Raw genomic sequence first — 14769 nt, 5'->3', positions numbered from 1 at the left:
ACTCTTTCCCCTCTAAAGTTGTCTCACCTAACACATCTCCAGCCATGGAGAGAATTTTTTTAATTGTGTAGGCAACTGAGTCCTTTCACCATTGAAAGGAAAAGACAGTTTGACTACAAGTTTCAGCAAGGACTTAAGTGAAGAAATGCATTTAGAGATCTTCCAGATTTGCAAATCAGTCCCACACATGGAGCAGAACTTTCTTTCTTTCTTTCCTTCTTTTTTTAACTTGCTCTTAGGCTTGATTTAAAAATCCTGCAGTTCACCTTTCTCCTTGCAGGTCAAGAGGACTGTCAGCTTACTTTCCTACATCAGGCTTAGTAAGCGTTAGCCTTGCTAGTCCAGGAAAACTGCCATTGCAACCTGTAATGATCTGTCTGGTCACCTTGTAGGCCAAGTCCTCGGAGGAAATGGGCCATTGGCTGGGCCTTCTCTTATCGGAGTCAGGTTCAAAAACAGACCCAGAGGAATTTACCTATGATTATGTGGATGCTGATAGGGTTTCCTGCATTGTAAGCGCTGCGAAGAATTCCTTCTTGTAAGTCACAGTGGTAACATGTTGGTCCCTGCGCGGGTGCCAGCAGCTGGAGGAAGGGGAAACAAGCTAGAGGGAGGAGGAGGGTGTCCCTCCATTTGCCAGAAGCTGGCTGCAGAGGAGATTATGTAGCTCATTTCAAAGCTGCAGCTTGGTTGCTTTGAAGGCTCAGTGCCGGATCGGAGAGCACTTGTTGTCCAAGGGTAACACGCCTAACCTGAGCCGTAGCTGCCACAGGGCTTGGGACACGTGCCAAAGCTGCTTTTGTGAGGGCCCAGTTGATGGAGCCAGGCTGCTAGCTGGGGGTGCAGTGCTGCAGGCATGCAGCCACACTGCTGGCAGAGCTGCTGTGCCACTGCAGCAAGCTAATCACCTTTGTGCAGTGCTGTACTGAAGGGCTGGGCAGGAAAGGAAAGAGCTATGGGGAAATACAGTTCCCTTCCCATGGATGCTGCTTAATGCAAAATGGGAGCAGTGATCACATTGCTGCACAGCTCTTCCTTCTCTCCTGCATTTGACCATGTGGCCCTGTCCAGACCTCAGGACCGCTGTGCACAGATGCCTAACAGACTGATGTGCCAGTGGAGAGCCCCAAATTCAGCACAGCAGGTGGCCTACCATGGCCATGCAGCAAGACTGATCACTCCTGATAGGATGTCCTGATGATTGTTCACAGCTTAATGCAGAGGAAGTACTCTGAGCCCAACACCTATATCGACAACCTGCCAAAAGGGAGGATTCAGCAGGAGGAACTCTATGATGATGTGGATCTGCCAGATGTGCCTGTGGTAAGGTCTCATGGCTGCAGCACCCAGCATGCTTGCAGAGATGCTTGTGGCCTGCAGGTAGTCACTCTATTGCAGTGAACTCTGCAGAGACTGAGTTTTGCTAGCAGTGCAAAAGAAAAATTCAGTGGTCAGGGTCAGAGGTGGCTTGAATCAGGGAGGCATGTGTGAGTCACAGGCAGACATCTCTTGGCTGGGGAGAATCTTGCTCCAGCAGTGAAGGGAGAGGTTTCTCCAAAGGCACAAACAGCTGGAGGTAAAGGGAATTCCCAGCCTGTGGGGAAAATCCAGGCTTTTGCAACAGGGCAGAGGTAGGTGCTGATGAGGAATTGCTATGGAAGGCAAGAGAGTTTTCCAGGGGGGCTCTGGAGGAATCCTTAATAAGTGAGTTGAGATGAAATTTCACAGTCAAAGTCTGCAAACAGCAAAAGCTGGTGGGAAGGTAGAGAAGGATGAAGACAGAGCTGCCAGAGTGGGTGACATGGATTGTTGGTGATAGTGGGTTGTTCAGAGGCCATTCTAACAAAACTCCTCCTGATGCATGGTCCCATGTGTAAGGACAAGAAAGGCAGGCTATGGGCAGAGGGGACTACCCTGGGGAAATGCAAAGGATCTGGCAGGGGGCTTCTAGAGGTACAATAGCATGAGACCCTAGTGAGATGCTGGTGCAACCTTTGGAAAGATCTACTGAAGGAGAGCAGCAGACTTTCCTTCTGTACACTGAAAATTCCTGTAAGGAATGACTTAGAGAATGGGGTTCTTGTTCCTTGATCACTTAAGAGTTTATGGAAAATATCTTGGATTACCTGAGACAATACTGTTCTCAAGTGAGACTTGGCCTGTACTTCTGGATGCAGCAGGCCCCTTTTCAGCTAAACATTCTCCTTTTGCAGGAAGAAGTACCCAAGTCTGAAAACAAATTTGAAGGGGACCATGACAGAGTGTACCTGGATCTCACCCCAGTGAAATCATTCCTACACTGTGCTGGCAAGCAGTCGTGCCAGCCTTCACCTCTAAGCTCTCCATCTTTAGAACGGGCTGACAACAAGGGCTTAGCAGATACTGTAACGGAAACAGCCGTTGTGGCTAAGGAAGCTGAACCCTCTAGAAAGACAATGGAAATCTCAGAGCAGGTACTGTTCTGAATTGTGGTCCAGGGCCAGGCTTCATCAACAGGCCAATTCCCCTGCCACATCATGCCATCTCATTTCCCCTTCTATTCTTCCCCCAGAAATACCCAGAGAAGCTGGAGCCTGAAGAGTTGCCACCAAGGACACCCACCATCAAAATCCAGACCCAGCAGCAGAAGATTGCCTTTCCGCAGACAGGCCCCGAGATCACGGCCTGCACCACAGTGGTGGGCAGCCCGCAGCTGATGCCCGCACACAGGGACAGGCTGGAGCGGCCCAAGCTGGCACTGCCCAGTGAGTTCATGGGGATCCCACCATGTGTCAGGCCAGAGGGAGCACGACCTCCCCGGCTACAGGCTTGAACATGCTAAGTGGGAGCTCTCTGTGGCTGGTGGGGGTTCCTCTGCCGATGTGTAATGGCAGGAGCTGGGAGGTGGCTGCTGCAGGGCACTTTGGTCACCCATTTTAGCCCAGGTCAGTGCTTTGCCCTCCAAAGTGAGCAAAGTGGTGACTTCAGCTGCAGCTGAGATGTGCCAAAGCATGGTGAGGAGCTGGAGCTGATGTGAGCTTTGCCCTTGGAGTTTGGTCTGTGTTTGCACTACACTAGCTTTGCTGTGGTAAAGCTAAAGTAGCCTGATGAGTTTTCTGGTTCATTATTTTCCTGAGTCTCATTAGTTTTGGTTCCAAGCATCTGAAAACATTTTCCCCTCGGATTGTGCAATGGCTAAGCTTGTTTTTGTGGATTCTGTTTGCAGCGGCAGCAGTGGAAACCAAGCTAGGCAAGAACAGGACAGAGGCTGAGGTGAAGCGATTTACAGAGGAGAAGGAGCGGCTGGAGAAAGAGAAGGATGAAATCCGGACTCAGCTCACCCAGCTGCGGAAGGAGAAGCGGGAGCTGAAGGAAATGTTAGCTGGTTGCACAGGTAGAGCTGGGCAAAAGGCGAAGTGTTGAAATGAGCCAAGGTGGGACTAACGGGAATGGTGGATGATAGCTTTTTCAGGAGGGAGGGTGATGAACTTAGCCAACCTGGGAATAGAAAGGTGCTTTGCAGCTCTGACACTACATGCGGGACCACAGGCACATTAACACTGGCCAAGCTGCCAGAGAAATCAATGCTGAAACAGGTTTGAACTGGACCCAGAGCCACCCTGAGCCTCAGTTCCTGTTCCACAAAATGGGAGGGACAGGCTTACCCTGCGCCCTTTCTGCTGACGTAGCGTGGCTTGCCTATGCACCATGGCAGTCTGGGCAGACGTGGTGCTCTGAGCCAAAACACGTAACCCAGGCTGCGTTAGAGCTTGCTCTGTCCTGGGCATTGCTAATGTGCTTTGGCCTCTTGCTATGGCTTCTAGTGAGGTGGAAATAGCCCAATTGCTTTGGCCTCTTGCTGTGGCTTCTAGTGAGGTGGAAATAGCCCAATATTATGTGTCAGTGTTACATATACTCAAGGTTCAGACGTTTGTATCACACACGTATCATTTCTGGCACGGTCCCTCTTGGGACAAGCTATAAGATAAACCTATGTGATAGTAATATATGCTGTTTTTCTTGCTCCCTCCTCCCCCTCACAAGCTCCCCCAAGTCTTCTCTTCCCCCCACGGCTGCCCCAGTGCCTCGCACTGCTGTCTACTGAGGAGCTGCTGTGCAGAGCTCCCACCTCTGCCTCGGTGCTTGCCGCTGGCACCTCAGCCGGACACCCGGGAACCTGCCCAGTAGTGGCTCAGCAGGAGCAAGGTACTGAGTTATTCCTGCCTTTGCAGATAAGAGCCTCGAGCAAAGGCTGAAGGAGGTAGAAGAAGAGTGCAAGAAGAAGGAGAGCAGGAGGGTCGATCTGGAGCTGAGCCTGGTGGAAGTGAAGGAGAATCTGAAGAAAGCAGAGTCTGGCCCTGTGACACTGGGCACCACTGTGGACACCACGCACCTGGAGAATGCAGCCCCTAAGGTCTGTGGAGGACATCCCACTGGGAGCCAGCCTGCCCCAGGCAGCTGGCCTTCACAGCAGCTTCTGTGCAGAGCCAGGGGTTTGCACCTCACCTGCAGAGCCCACTACCCCAGGAACTGTAGAAACAAGATAAACAGCCACAATATGGGAGCTGAAAGGTGGCTGGACTCAGGAGATCCAGCTGTATCTCTGTGGGACCTTGAGCAATACGCTCAAGGGTCATGCAGTTCTGGGCCCAGCTCCTACTGGGCTTAGCTGACCAAAGGGGTAGTTTTCTCGGGGAGATTTAGGCACCTAAATTCCTTTCTGAGGATTTGGTTCCTGTAAAACAGAAATGCAAGCCTTTCTCTTACAGAACAGGCAGGAAGTATGGCTATATCTAAGACTGAAAGGCCTTCTGAAACATTAAAATAATGTGGGAAAGATGACAAACTGCAGCTCACCTCTTTGTGAAGCCCTTCTCTGTACTTCAGCTTAAGTTCCTCAACATGCAAATACACTATAAATGTTACATCACGGTGTTGTTTCACATTTGCATTTCACTGAAAAATGCCTCTCAGTACAAGTGGGCTGTGGCTATAACTGTTGAGCTATTTTCTAGGAAATGGTGATGAAAGGCAGCGATCTTTGTAGTCTGAACTCATCACAATTTTTATTTTTATTGTAGATTCAGGTGAAAACCACCAGTCCGGCAAATAGTGCGGAGAGCTCACCAGTCAATTCAGCAACAGCTTTAAAAAACAGGCCTTTATCTGTCATGGTAACAGGAAAGGGGACAGTTCTACAGAAAGCTAAGGTAATGCACCATTTCATACAGGATAAAAATCAGTCTTGGCTGGCTGCTTCTTTTCTGTCATGTAAGGCCATGGCGCTGCAGTCTGGCAAGGTCTCGTGTCTTCTCTCAGTCTGGGAAGGAGCCAAGACTGAGCACCAGTCTTTACTGCTGGTCCCGTAGCTCAAAGCAGGTCAGCCTTGTTTTCCTTCGGTAGGTCTTTTCACCTGGGCTTGACCTGGCTGCAATTTAAATTAAGAACTGTAAATGTTCTCCTATAACTGGAGCTGAGCCATGCTGACTGTGTTGAAAGCAGCCGGAGTAAACTAGAGGTTTAATTTCACTGAAACAGTGGTGAAATACTTTTCAGGTTTAATCGCGAGGAAGCTTGGCCCAGTGGCAGCCACAGCAGGGATGATCTTATTCAGCTGGGAAAATAACTCAGCCTTTCTCAGCCTTTGTTTCTGTTCCTGCCAGCGTAAGCCCCAACTACGTAGCAGCCTTAGTCCCTTGAGGAAGCAGCAGCACTGTAACGGGGGTTTTATTCACTATAGCTTTCACTTCTGAAAATAAGATATCTCAGTACACTCTGTTTTCAGAGGCTGGCTGTGGATAACTTTCCATCAGGCAGTCTCCTCCTGAGTACCCCAGAAGTGCGTGAATAGTTTGTGTCTCTCAGTGCCTGAGAGGTGTGCAGAAGACTGCTTCCACTCAGCCTGTAAAATGCCTGGCCTGCTTTAGGGCTCCTTCTCTTCCCCAAGAGACAGCAGCTCAGCGCAGGCAGAAAGAACAAATCATCCTTCGCTGCTTCGTACTTGATTCTCCTTATTATGATCAGGCTTTGTAAACCTCTCCTTCAAACGTCCCACACGAACCGCCAGCCCACCTCATGGCTTCTGCCTGCTTGCCTGGTCCTTCATTGGCAGTGCCCCTGCTGTCTGGAGTATAAGCTCTATGATGAAGGTATTGCTTATGACAGGGGGAGATCCCTCACCCACCCTGCCCTGAACACTGGCTTGGGGAGTCCAAAAACACTCCAGGTGGCAGATGTCATTAACTGATCTGATGCACATTAAAGCTACTGCTACTTGACAGACTTGCCTTTTGACTAATTGATCTTTGGTCTTTTGCAGGAATGGGAGAAAAAAGGAGCTAGTTAGAACTACATTTTTCAATGATGGACTAAAGACTGGAATTGCCCATGCATGGACAAGAGAATTCAATCATCTGGAGATAGAGGTTGGATGTGAAACACAATCGCACACCTAGCACCTCCTCCACGTCATGTCAACTGCTCAGATGCAATAGTGGAGCTAACAGCTGCCGATACAAATGATCAATCAAGTGATCCTGCTCTTCCCACACAAGTCCCATCATGTAGCTAAAAGAATAACAACCAGTGGCAATCCTTGCATCAAATTTCTAACCCAGTTGATGTAAACAAGAATGTTATTGTACATAGGGATGTTTTGTGTATTTCTACTCTGAAGATTTATCAATGAGTTAAGGTTTCTATATTAGTGACAGTAGTGGATTCAGAACAGGCCTCTGCTATTCTTTATACCCCAGTGGTTTTCAGTCTGTCATAGTAAATTACAGTCAAGTAAAGTCTCACCTGTCTTGCTGCCTGTCATCATACAGCTGCAGATGATCCAGCCTTCAATCAAGGGCAGGAAGGAGAAACCCAGACTGGAGCGATGGTTGAAACACAAATGAGAAGCACACAGCAACGTGTCCAGTGGGGGAGACTCCTCTCAGTTAACAGTGGGGAACTATACATACAGATGAAGCAGATATTTTTAATCAGTGACCAGATGCTTCATACCATGTGCTTATTCCTACAAGGCTACCAGCCTGCTGCAGGGTTTGATTTGCCAGAATATTAAGGAAGATCCCTGCTCACTTTTTAACTTTGTAAGATGTGTTACAGTCTGCTGGCACTAAGAGCTCTGGACAAAGGAAGATCTCCCAAACAGATGCAGTTAATTTTCTTGAAGATACTGAGCTACTTCACCTGAGGAACTTACTCTGAAAATTGCATATGAAGGCTTGTTAATAAATTGTCAGTGGCTTAGGCCTGACCACCTTTCAGATGAGGAAGCTGCATCCTGATGCACTCTTCCGGGCTAACTAATTCTTTCCAAGAAGAGGGGGGAAAAAAAAGCTGTCCTCAGGCTCTTCCCCAGGCTGTGAACACGGCTTTGCTGATGCTGACCTCTGCTCCCCCACAGAGCCACAGCAGGCCAGGCTGACCTAGCCACAGCTGTGGCCTCTCTCATGGACTCATCCCCAGCCTGGCATGGCACTCTCTTGTGCACACTAGCCTGCTGAACCATGGGCCACGGCCTTTGGCCCATGGCTGAAGGTGCTCTGTGCACCTGGAGGCCTCAAGGATCCCAGTGTGACTTCTTGTTGTCACAGGCAACATCAGGAGGGCTCATGGCCCTATACAGTCTGCTGAATGTGTCTGACGTGAAAGGGGCCCTTTGGAAGCAGCAGTCTGGCCAAGGGCTGGGCTCAGACGGGTGCAGGACCTGCTCTCCCCAGGGACTGGCTGGAGAGTTTGCACTGCCACATCTCTGTCTGGGCCACAGGCAACCTTGGTGCTGTGGTAACGCTGGTTCAGCCACAGTTGTGATGAAGTCCTGGAGGGTTGTCACCCTTATATCCAAATCATTAAATGAAATACAGCCTTTGAGCCAAACACTGTGGCTTGCAAAGCCCAGGCCTCTGCTCCCTGGCCAAGCTTTCTAATGATGAATGTTGGAAATCTGGGCCTCCTGAACTTAGAGACAGTGAAATAGGAAGGAGTGGGTCAGAAATCCATGCACCTGCTTCCCTTTCCTCCCTGGGACTTGCTGTCACATCTGATGGCCTCTGATGTTTCCTCAGACCTGGAGTCCAGGCTCAGTAACTGAGTTGATCATGGGGGACTGCAGCTGGTTTCTGGCCCTGCAGAGGCTAAAGCAGCAAAGGTAACCTGACTGGGATACATGAATTTTTGCGGGGACCCTGTGGATACACCGATGAGCAGTACCTAAAGCCAGGATAAGAACAGAGAGGGAAAATGCTATAGCTTCCTAACCCAGATTGCTCCTCCCAGGACACTTCCCCACCTGTAAACACATGGCAGTCAGTTCTGCTCAGCAAAGGGAAAGGCTCTGCTAGACCCATTTGACCTGTATATTTTTAAAGTGCTTTAAAACCTTTGAAAGGTCTGAGGCACAAGTCATGTCTGAAGGGATGGTCCCTCTTCTGAAGGACAGGAGGTAGGTACAAAAGCCTGATTTCTGGGGCAGTGCAGGCCTGTGCCTCCAGGAACCACCACAGCGGTGGCTCTGGGGGGAGTGAGGGTGTTCTGCAGAGAGGCTCTGGGCTCATGTGACACTGCTGTAGAGCCTGCATGCAGGCAGCACTTGGTCAGAGTACCCCAGAGGCAAGAAAGGTGACCTCCCTCCTGTTTTGAAAGTCTCTGCTGAGTAACCTTCTAATCCCAAGTGTCAAAAGGAGTTCATAGGCCCCAGCTGTCAAGCCTGTCCCTATGTAAGGTTTGCACAAGGGAAAAGCTCTTGCGCAAAACCACTGAAACTTCTGGCTCAGGACCCAGGGAACTCTACTCTCTGAACCACAAGCCACAGACACCATGAAGCTTTTGTTTCGACACATCATGAGCTGGCAGGAGAGCCTCTCTGTACCCTAAATATATCCTTAGTACCATACCCTCACCATACAACCCCTGGCACCTGTCCTCTGGCAGTGGTTGTCCAGACATTTCACAGTGGTATGTAGGCAGTGATGGAAGAGAGCTGCTCTGCTTTCCACTCTACAGCCTGCTCAACATCAATGGTCCTGCTGGGATATCACCATCAGGGAATAGTAAACCCAGACAAGTCCTGAACAACACGCTTACCCAAGACAAGAAATGTTAAACAATGTCTCTGTGTCCCCATTGTTTTCCTAACTCAAGGCATTTCCTTTGTTGTAACTGTGACCTATAAAGTGGCTCTTTAGAGGGTTTTATAGTAAAAGGTTGAGTATATTATGTTACCAGTGTATTTTATTTGTAATGTGGCTTATCCTTGCTTTACTTTTCAGTAGGTTTCAAGCACATCAAAACCCAATAATGTTACTTCAGTGGTCCTTAGCTATGGATTCAACAACTGCAATGGACTGTATTTTAAATGCTTTAGTCTGCTGTAAAATGAGTGCAACACCAACCAAAAACTTTTGGGCCAGATAACCTACTGAAAATAGCAATAACCGCAGTAGTTTGCATGAATACACGTGTAACATGCTCTTGCTCACATCTCAGTAGACAGCCCTCTTACACAAAACCAGCAGACAAGGAAAATGCATCTACTGCTCACTCTGTCTACTAGATAGCAACTTTGTGCTATGTTTAGTGCTTGCTGCAATTGCTGAAGGGAAAGTCAGGAAGAGGTTTAGCTGGAAAGGAAGGAAAAGTGTTAGTAAAGAAAGTTGCTAAGGCCAGTCTTTACAGAACAGGCACCAAAACATATGCATATATGCATTTGTGAGATAGTAGTGGTGTAGCCACCAAAAGATAACTCCACTCCCTGGGAAAGCTCAGTAAAGCATAGCAGCTACAGCACAAAGTCCTAGGGAAGGTTTGGCTCTCCTTCCTTTCTTAACCTATCCATTAACAACAAAATGACCTCTGAGCCCAGAAATCCCAAAAGAGTGACTAGACCCGGGATTGCTGTGTGTGTGTGAGAGTGTGAGAGTTGAAGGGGCAGCAGCAGTTGCATTTGTCCTTCCACAGCAATTCTTATCATTGCCTATGCCTGTTTTTCAATGCCTTGGTAACTGTTTCAGCTGTGCCCAGCACAAACCTGCCTTTCAGAGCCCTGTAATGACTGCAACTGCCAAGAACCTAGAGCCAGGACCAAACTTAGGGGCTGGCTCACCTCAGCACTCCAGTTCTTGAGCAGCCCTACAACAGCTGCTGGGGTAGTCCACCTTCCTACTTCGTACATCAAAGTGGGCACTTTGATCTTTAAATAATACCTAATTAAAGTGCCAGATTAAAAAGAAAAATAAGAAAGGAAAAAAAAAAAAAAAAGGATCTGTCTCTCTAGCTGTTTTAAGGTGACTAGGCAAGGGTGACCAAAACATCTTTACACACGCACACACATACGGGACACAAAAAATATTAATGTACCTGTACTGTAGAGAATAAGCTCTGCAGGCATTTTGCAAGGTGAAGAAGCCAGCTGGCTTTAAGGTGCGCCAGCGCCAGCTCTTGGCTGCCCCAGGAGTCTGCTGCAGCAGCTCGCCCCACGCCGAACAAGTTTACTAGGCACAAAAGGGCAACATTTTGCTTGCTTTGCCTAAGAAACTCGAGAGCAGAGAGAGAGGTTAAAAACTAAAGCAGGTGAAATTTATGGCACTCACATGAATCCCAGTTTCTTAACTGAGACCCAGGCGCTCCCCTGAGGTCAGCACATGGCACAGGACCAGCCGATGGCTCATCCAGTGCTCCTACAGTGAGAGCAAGTCACAAGTCCATTAGTTACAGAGACCAAACAGCTAATACTGACCTGTGCAAGCCTGGCACACCCCCACATCCTCGCTGCCTCAGCTTTGCCCGCTGCCAGCCTGGATTAGCGCTGCCTCTGCAGGAACCCCCCCCCCCACACACACACATACTTCTCCATAGCTGTAGCAGGCACAAACATCGCCCCAGCCTTTAGGGAATGAGCACCAATCTGACATGGGCTCGTTAAATATTTTTGATTGAATACAGAGCGTGAGCTTAATAAAGGCGCACCTTGGTGCCTTAAGCCACTTATTCTTTCTTAATTAAAATTTGCAGGTGAAAGAACCTAGAAATTAGCTAGGATTGTCTACTCAATTTTTTTATAAAGAAAACAGGAACCTGCCACTGAGTGGGGCAGACACACATCATATGCAGAAGCTCAAAGACTTTTAGTCTGAATTTTAAACAAGAAATACTATTCCCCTGGCCTGTTCTCTCCTGGGGAAGAAGAGGAACCCCTGGTCGCACACGTAATTTCCTTCGTGCTAAAAGCAGTCGTTCCTCACAGCTCCTTAGTGTCCTGTTTTAGGGAGTCCCTGACACAATATGTAATTTACAGCGGTGCCATCAGTGGGGCCTCCTGTCCCTTTCCCTGCACTGCGACCGTCTGGTTTCTCCTTTTCTACTGCAGGTCGCTTCGAACGTCCGCCGCGTGCCGGGGCTGGGCACTGCAGGCTGCAGGCAGGAGCTGCCCTTCGCCCTGCCCTCGCTGGGCACGGCAGCCACCAGCGGCCTCTGCGCAGGCCGGCGGCGCGAGGGCGCATGCGGGGGCAGGCTGCCGCCCCGCTGCTGCCGCCCCCGTGCACACACGCTCGCAAAGGCTCTGCCTCATCCGGGCCACGGCGCACGTGCGTGCGAGGCCGCTGACACCCAGGACAGCTGAGGGCTGGGTAACGCAAAACCAAAGGTGGTTTTTGTTACTACCCCAGGCTGCAAGCAGTGGGAATCGTCAGCAGCCTTGCAGGCCGATGAGGGAGCTTGCTCCGGAGAGAGCGAGGGACGGAAGTGACAGTCCTTTTGCCAGCCCGCCTGTGTGAGCTATCATTGCCGGGGAGTAAGGATCCGAGTGGGACTGGCGACCAAAGCGTGCCGGGAACCCCAGCCACCTGCCCTGCCCTGCCCACACGGCTCCTGGGCAGACAGCAACAGCCAGGCCAGCCGGGATCCCACGGGATCATGAGCACCACGCCAGCCTGCCTGGGCCTTTCCTTGTGCGCTCACCATCCGCCTTGCAAGAGCTCCTCTAGCATTTCTGCTGCCTCGAGGGCTGGTGCACATGGGACTCGGCTGCCACAGGGTCTCACTGAAGCCAGGGGTCAAATTATGCTTTCAGTCACACCAGTCCTGCCCAGACAAAAAAGACCTATGAATTGAGGCAATGCAGCCTGCCTTGTTGCGAGGCAGTTAGGTAGCAGGCCGCTACCTGAGCACAAGTTTTCTTTGTGCCCTAGCAACTGCTCAGTAATGTCCATCTTGCCTGTGGGCTTGGCAGGTCTCCTTCAGACCAATGCTGTGCCATAGCATATGCCCCCCCCACCCCCCCACCCTTGTTACCAGGTTGGCTTTTCCTGCCTCCTCCCACTGCCCTGACGCCTTCTTACCTTACAAAGAAGAGCTTGACCTTGTAGAAAAGGAGAGCTGCTAGGGTGACGCTGTTGATTTTTGTTCTCCTTTGGCAAAACTCCAAGGGAAGGGAAGGCTGAGGGTGCAGAATTAAGCATTGAAACATGAGGAACAGAAATCACCTGAGATCCAGCTGGGTTTTTCCCAAGGCACGCGTGTTATTGTGTATCACTGCCTGCATGCTTCCCGGACTACTTCTGAGGGCAGGAGGCCGGCTCTGAGCTATCCGCAGTGGCCAGAGCAGCTCATCAATGCAGAACACAACATCATAGCATGGCCAGTACCTTGAGGGATGCTGGAGGCAACAGCCGAACAAACTCTGTGGCACATGTCTGAGCCACATACAAGGCTTCAACATTCAACTACACTTAAGAGCAACGTCACAGCAGCAGCACATGCAGCTCCCTGACACACAGGGCAGCTTCCTACCAAATTGCCAAGACTTTGCACTGTTCAACTAAAGTGCTACAATAGTTAAACTAAAAGGCAGAAGAACTTCAGCATGACCTTTTCCCTGCACTACATGAAAGGCCAGACGTTCTTAAATTAATTCATCCCAAATTGCTCGGACTGGGCCAAAAACAATAAGCAAACTGGAAAGAGGGTCTTGCGATGGGGAGCATGGGTAAGGCTAACCAGAAAGCCCATTCCGAGCCCCACCTTGCTCAGAGATAGGTGCTGCCTGCAGCTGCTGGGCAGGAGCCTCGGGGAGGCAGGGACTCATGGAGGGCAGAGCCAACAGCCCCGCAAGCCTCAGGGCTTCCTTAATGCTTATGGGCACTTTCAGAAACTGATGCAGAGGGCTAGACGTAGCCCAGCCAGCATGAAACTGTCATGCCCAGCACCAGAGTTCATAGTCTGTGGCTCTTCCTTCACACAGAGCAGTTTTTGCCCATCTGCGCTTAAAATATAGCAAAAGATTTTCCCTAGTTTACTGCCCAAACAAGTATTCTTTGTCCCAGTAAAGCCCAAACACTCTAAAAATGTTATTAGCTATGTATTAAAATAAAGAGAACGTACAAAGATTACAATTAAACTATGTTTGCCACAAGCTGAAGTGCTCAGCAGCACTCTGCAAACAGTGCAGACAACATATATAAAAAGGAAAAGGCTTTAAACATCTGTATGAGGCTAGGACAGCATGTCAGAGCTCCAGAGCTGTGTGCTGAACAAGGTGAATATGTTTCAGTTTGAGAGGGAAGACTGAACCTGCAGAGGACAAAAATGCTGTGAAGAGTGAACTAATGAAGCCTGTTGGACGAACTATATGAGAGAAACTGCCAGGGAGTTGCAAATCCAGCGACATGACTGGGCAGCAAGGGTAAGAAGTCACAGTCTCTCTGACTCATCACACAACAGAGGATGCACAACGAGAGCAGGAATAGTTTTCAGGGCAGTTTGGCTGGAATTTAGCCAGCTCCAAGGGCAGTTCTACATCATACAATACCAACCACATCTTTGGATTTTAGCTGTGAATCTGATCTGGCCCATTCTCCCTACAAGAGATGACTGACACTTGCAGCAGAAGCAATGCATAGCTACAGCCATGCCTAAGTAAGTAATATTAATGGATTAGTTTCTATTTCTATCCCAACTGTCAGCCCTTCAATTAAGCCTCTGTTTTGCTGTGCCTTAGGCGCCTAAGGACACAGACAATCTACTAAAGTGACAGTGAAAAGAAAGTGGAAATTCTCTTTCCCCCTAGCTTGCTTTCTCCCACACGGTATAAGATAGTGTTACTCTTGTCTCAGTGCCAGCTTCCATCCCCAACAGTGCTTTAGACCTTTGTTCCTTCGACAATGAATCTGAGGAATAATTTGTGTCTCTCTTTGTACATCTAATGTTACCATTCAAACATGGGGCCCGGACATCTGGGTGAAGGGATTTTTCCTCTTCTGGGAACAATAGATGCTATTTTCATGAGCGCTGGCAGTCGCAGTTAATGTCTCTGCCTCGGCTCTGTCCAGAGCTGCTTTGGTCTCCAGAGGTGAGGGATGCCATGGGAAAAGCAGCAGAAAACCACACAACAGTGTGAACCAGGTGGCCCTGGGGGAGCAATTACGTAAGATGAATAGTTTCAGCAAATTGATCTAGAAATCCAGCGAAGTTGATGCTCTGAAAGATGCAGGCATGAGGCCAAACTGTGTCTTTGGAGACGCATGTGAAGCATCACAGCCCATGAGAGGCCCAGCTAGCACTGCAGAGACCGCTCCGTGCTGGGAGTGAATCAGCTTCAAACAGTGAGGGGAGGCAGAAGTGCCATTTGACTACTCTGTTCGGGTTCAGATCAGGTCAAGCACCCTATTCAGGTCAAGCTCAGAGCCACAGAAGAGCCCTGAAAGAGGGGAGGCTCAGAAGGATCAGAAAGGACCACTAAAAATTATATCTTTCATTAAAAAGACCCCAGACCCAGTTCCCAAG

At 49.4% G+C, this 14769-nt stretch overlaps 1 protein-coding gene across 2 annotated transcripts in view; it reads left to right on the top strand.

Moving 5' to 3' along the window:
• The window catches only part of AFAP1L2 (actin filament associated protein 1 like 2), an 82378-nt gene extending 73169 nt beyond the window's left edge, over window positions 1–9209 (top strand). Inside the window, exons 12-19 of one of the 2 annotated variants that reach the window (XM_067300283.1) lie at window positions 393–538; window positions 1212–1323; window positions 2214–2453; window positions 2552–2744; window positions 3206–3373; window positions 4212–4393; window positions 5061–5189; window positions 6299–9209. In XM_067300283.1, the coding sequence (XP_067156384.1) occupies window positions 393–538; window positions 1212–1323; window positions 2214–2453; window positions 2552–2744; window positions 3206–3373; window positions 4212–4393; window positions 5061–5189; window positions 6299–6325 (1197 nt within the window). In that variant the 3' untranslated portion in view covers window positions 6326–9209. Of the gene's footprint in view, window positions 1–392; window positions 539–1211; window positions 1324–2213; window positions 2454–2551; window positions 2745–3205; window positions 3374–4211; window positions 4394–5060; window positions 5404–6298 lie in introns of those variants that run through there. The other variant, XM_067300282.1, reaches the window with a different exon arrangement.
• The last annotated feature ends 5560 nt before the right edge of the window (window positions 9210–14769 follow it).

The sequence above is a fragment of the Apteryx mantelli genome, chromosome 7 (assembly GCF_036417845.1).
Source record: "Apteryx mantelli isolate bAptMan1 chromosome 7, bAptMan1.hap1, whole genome shotgun sequence".
In the NCBI taxonomy this organism is placed as follows: Eukaryota; Metazoa; Chordata; class Aves; order Apterygiformes; family Apterygidae; genus Apteryx; species Apteryx mantelli.
Note: the sequence above shows the minus strand (reverse complement) of the source record. Positions and strands in the feature narration are given on the sequence as shown.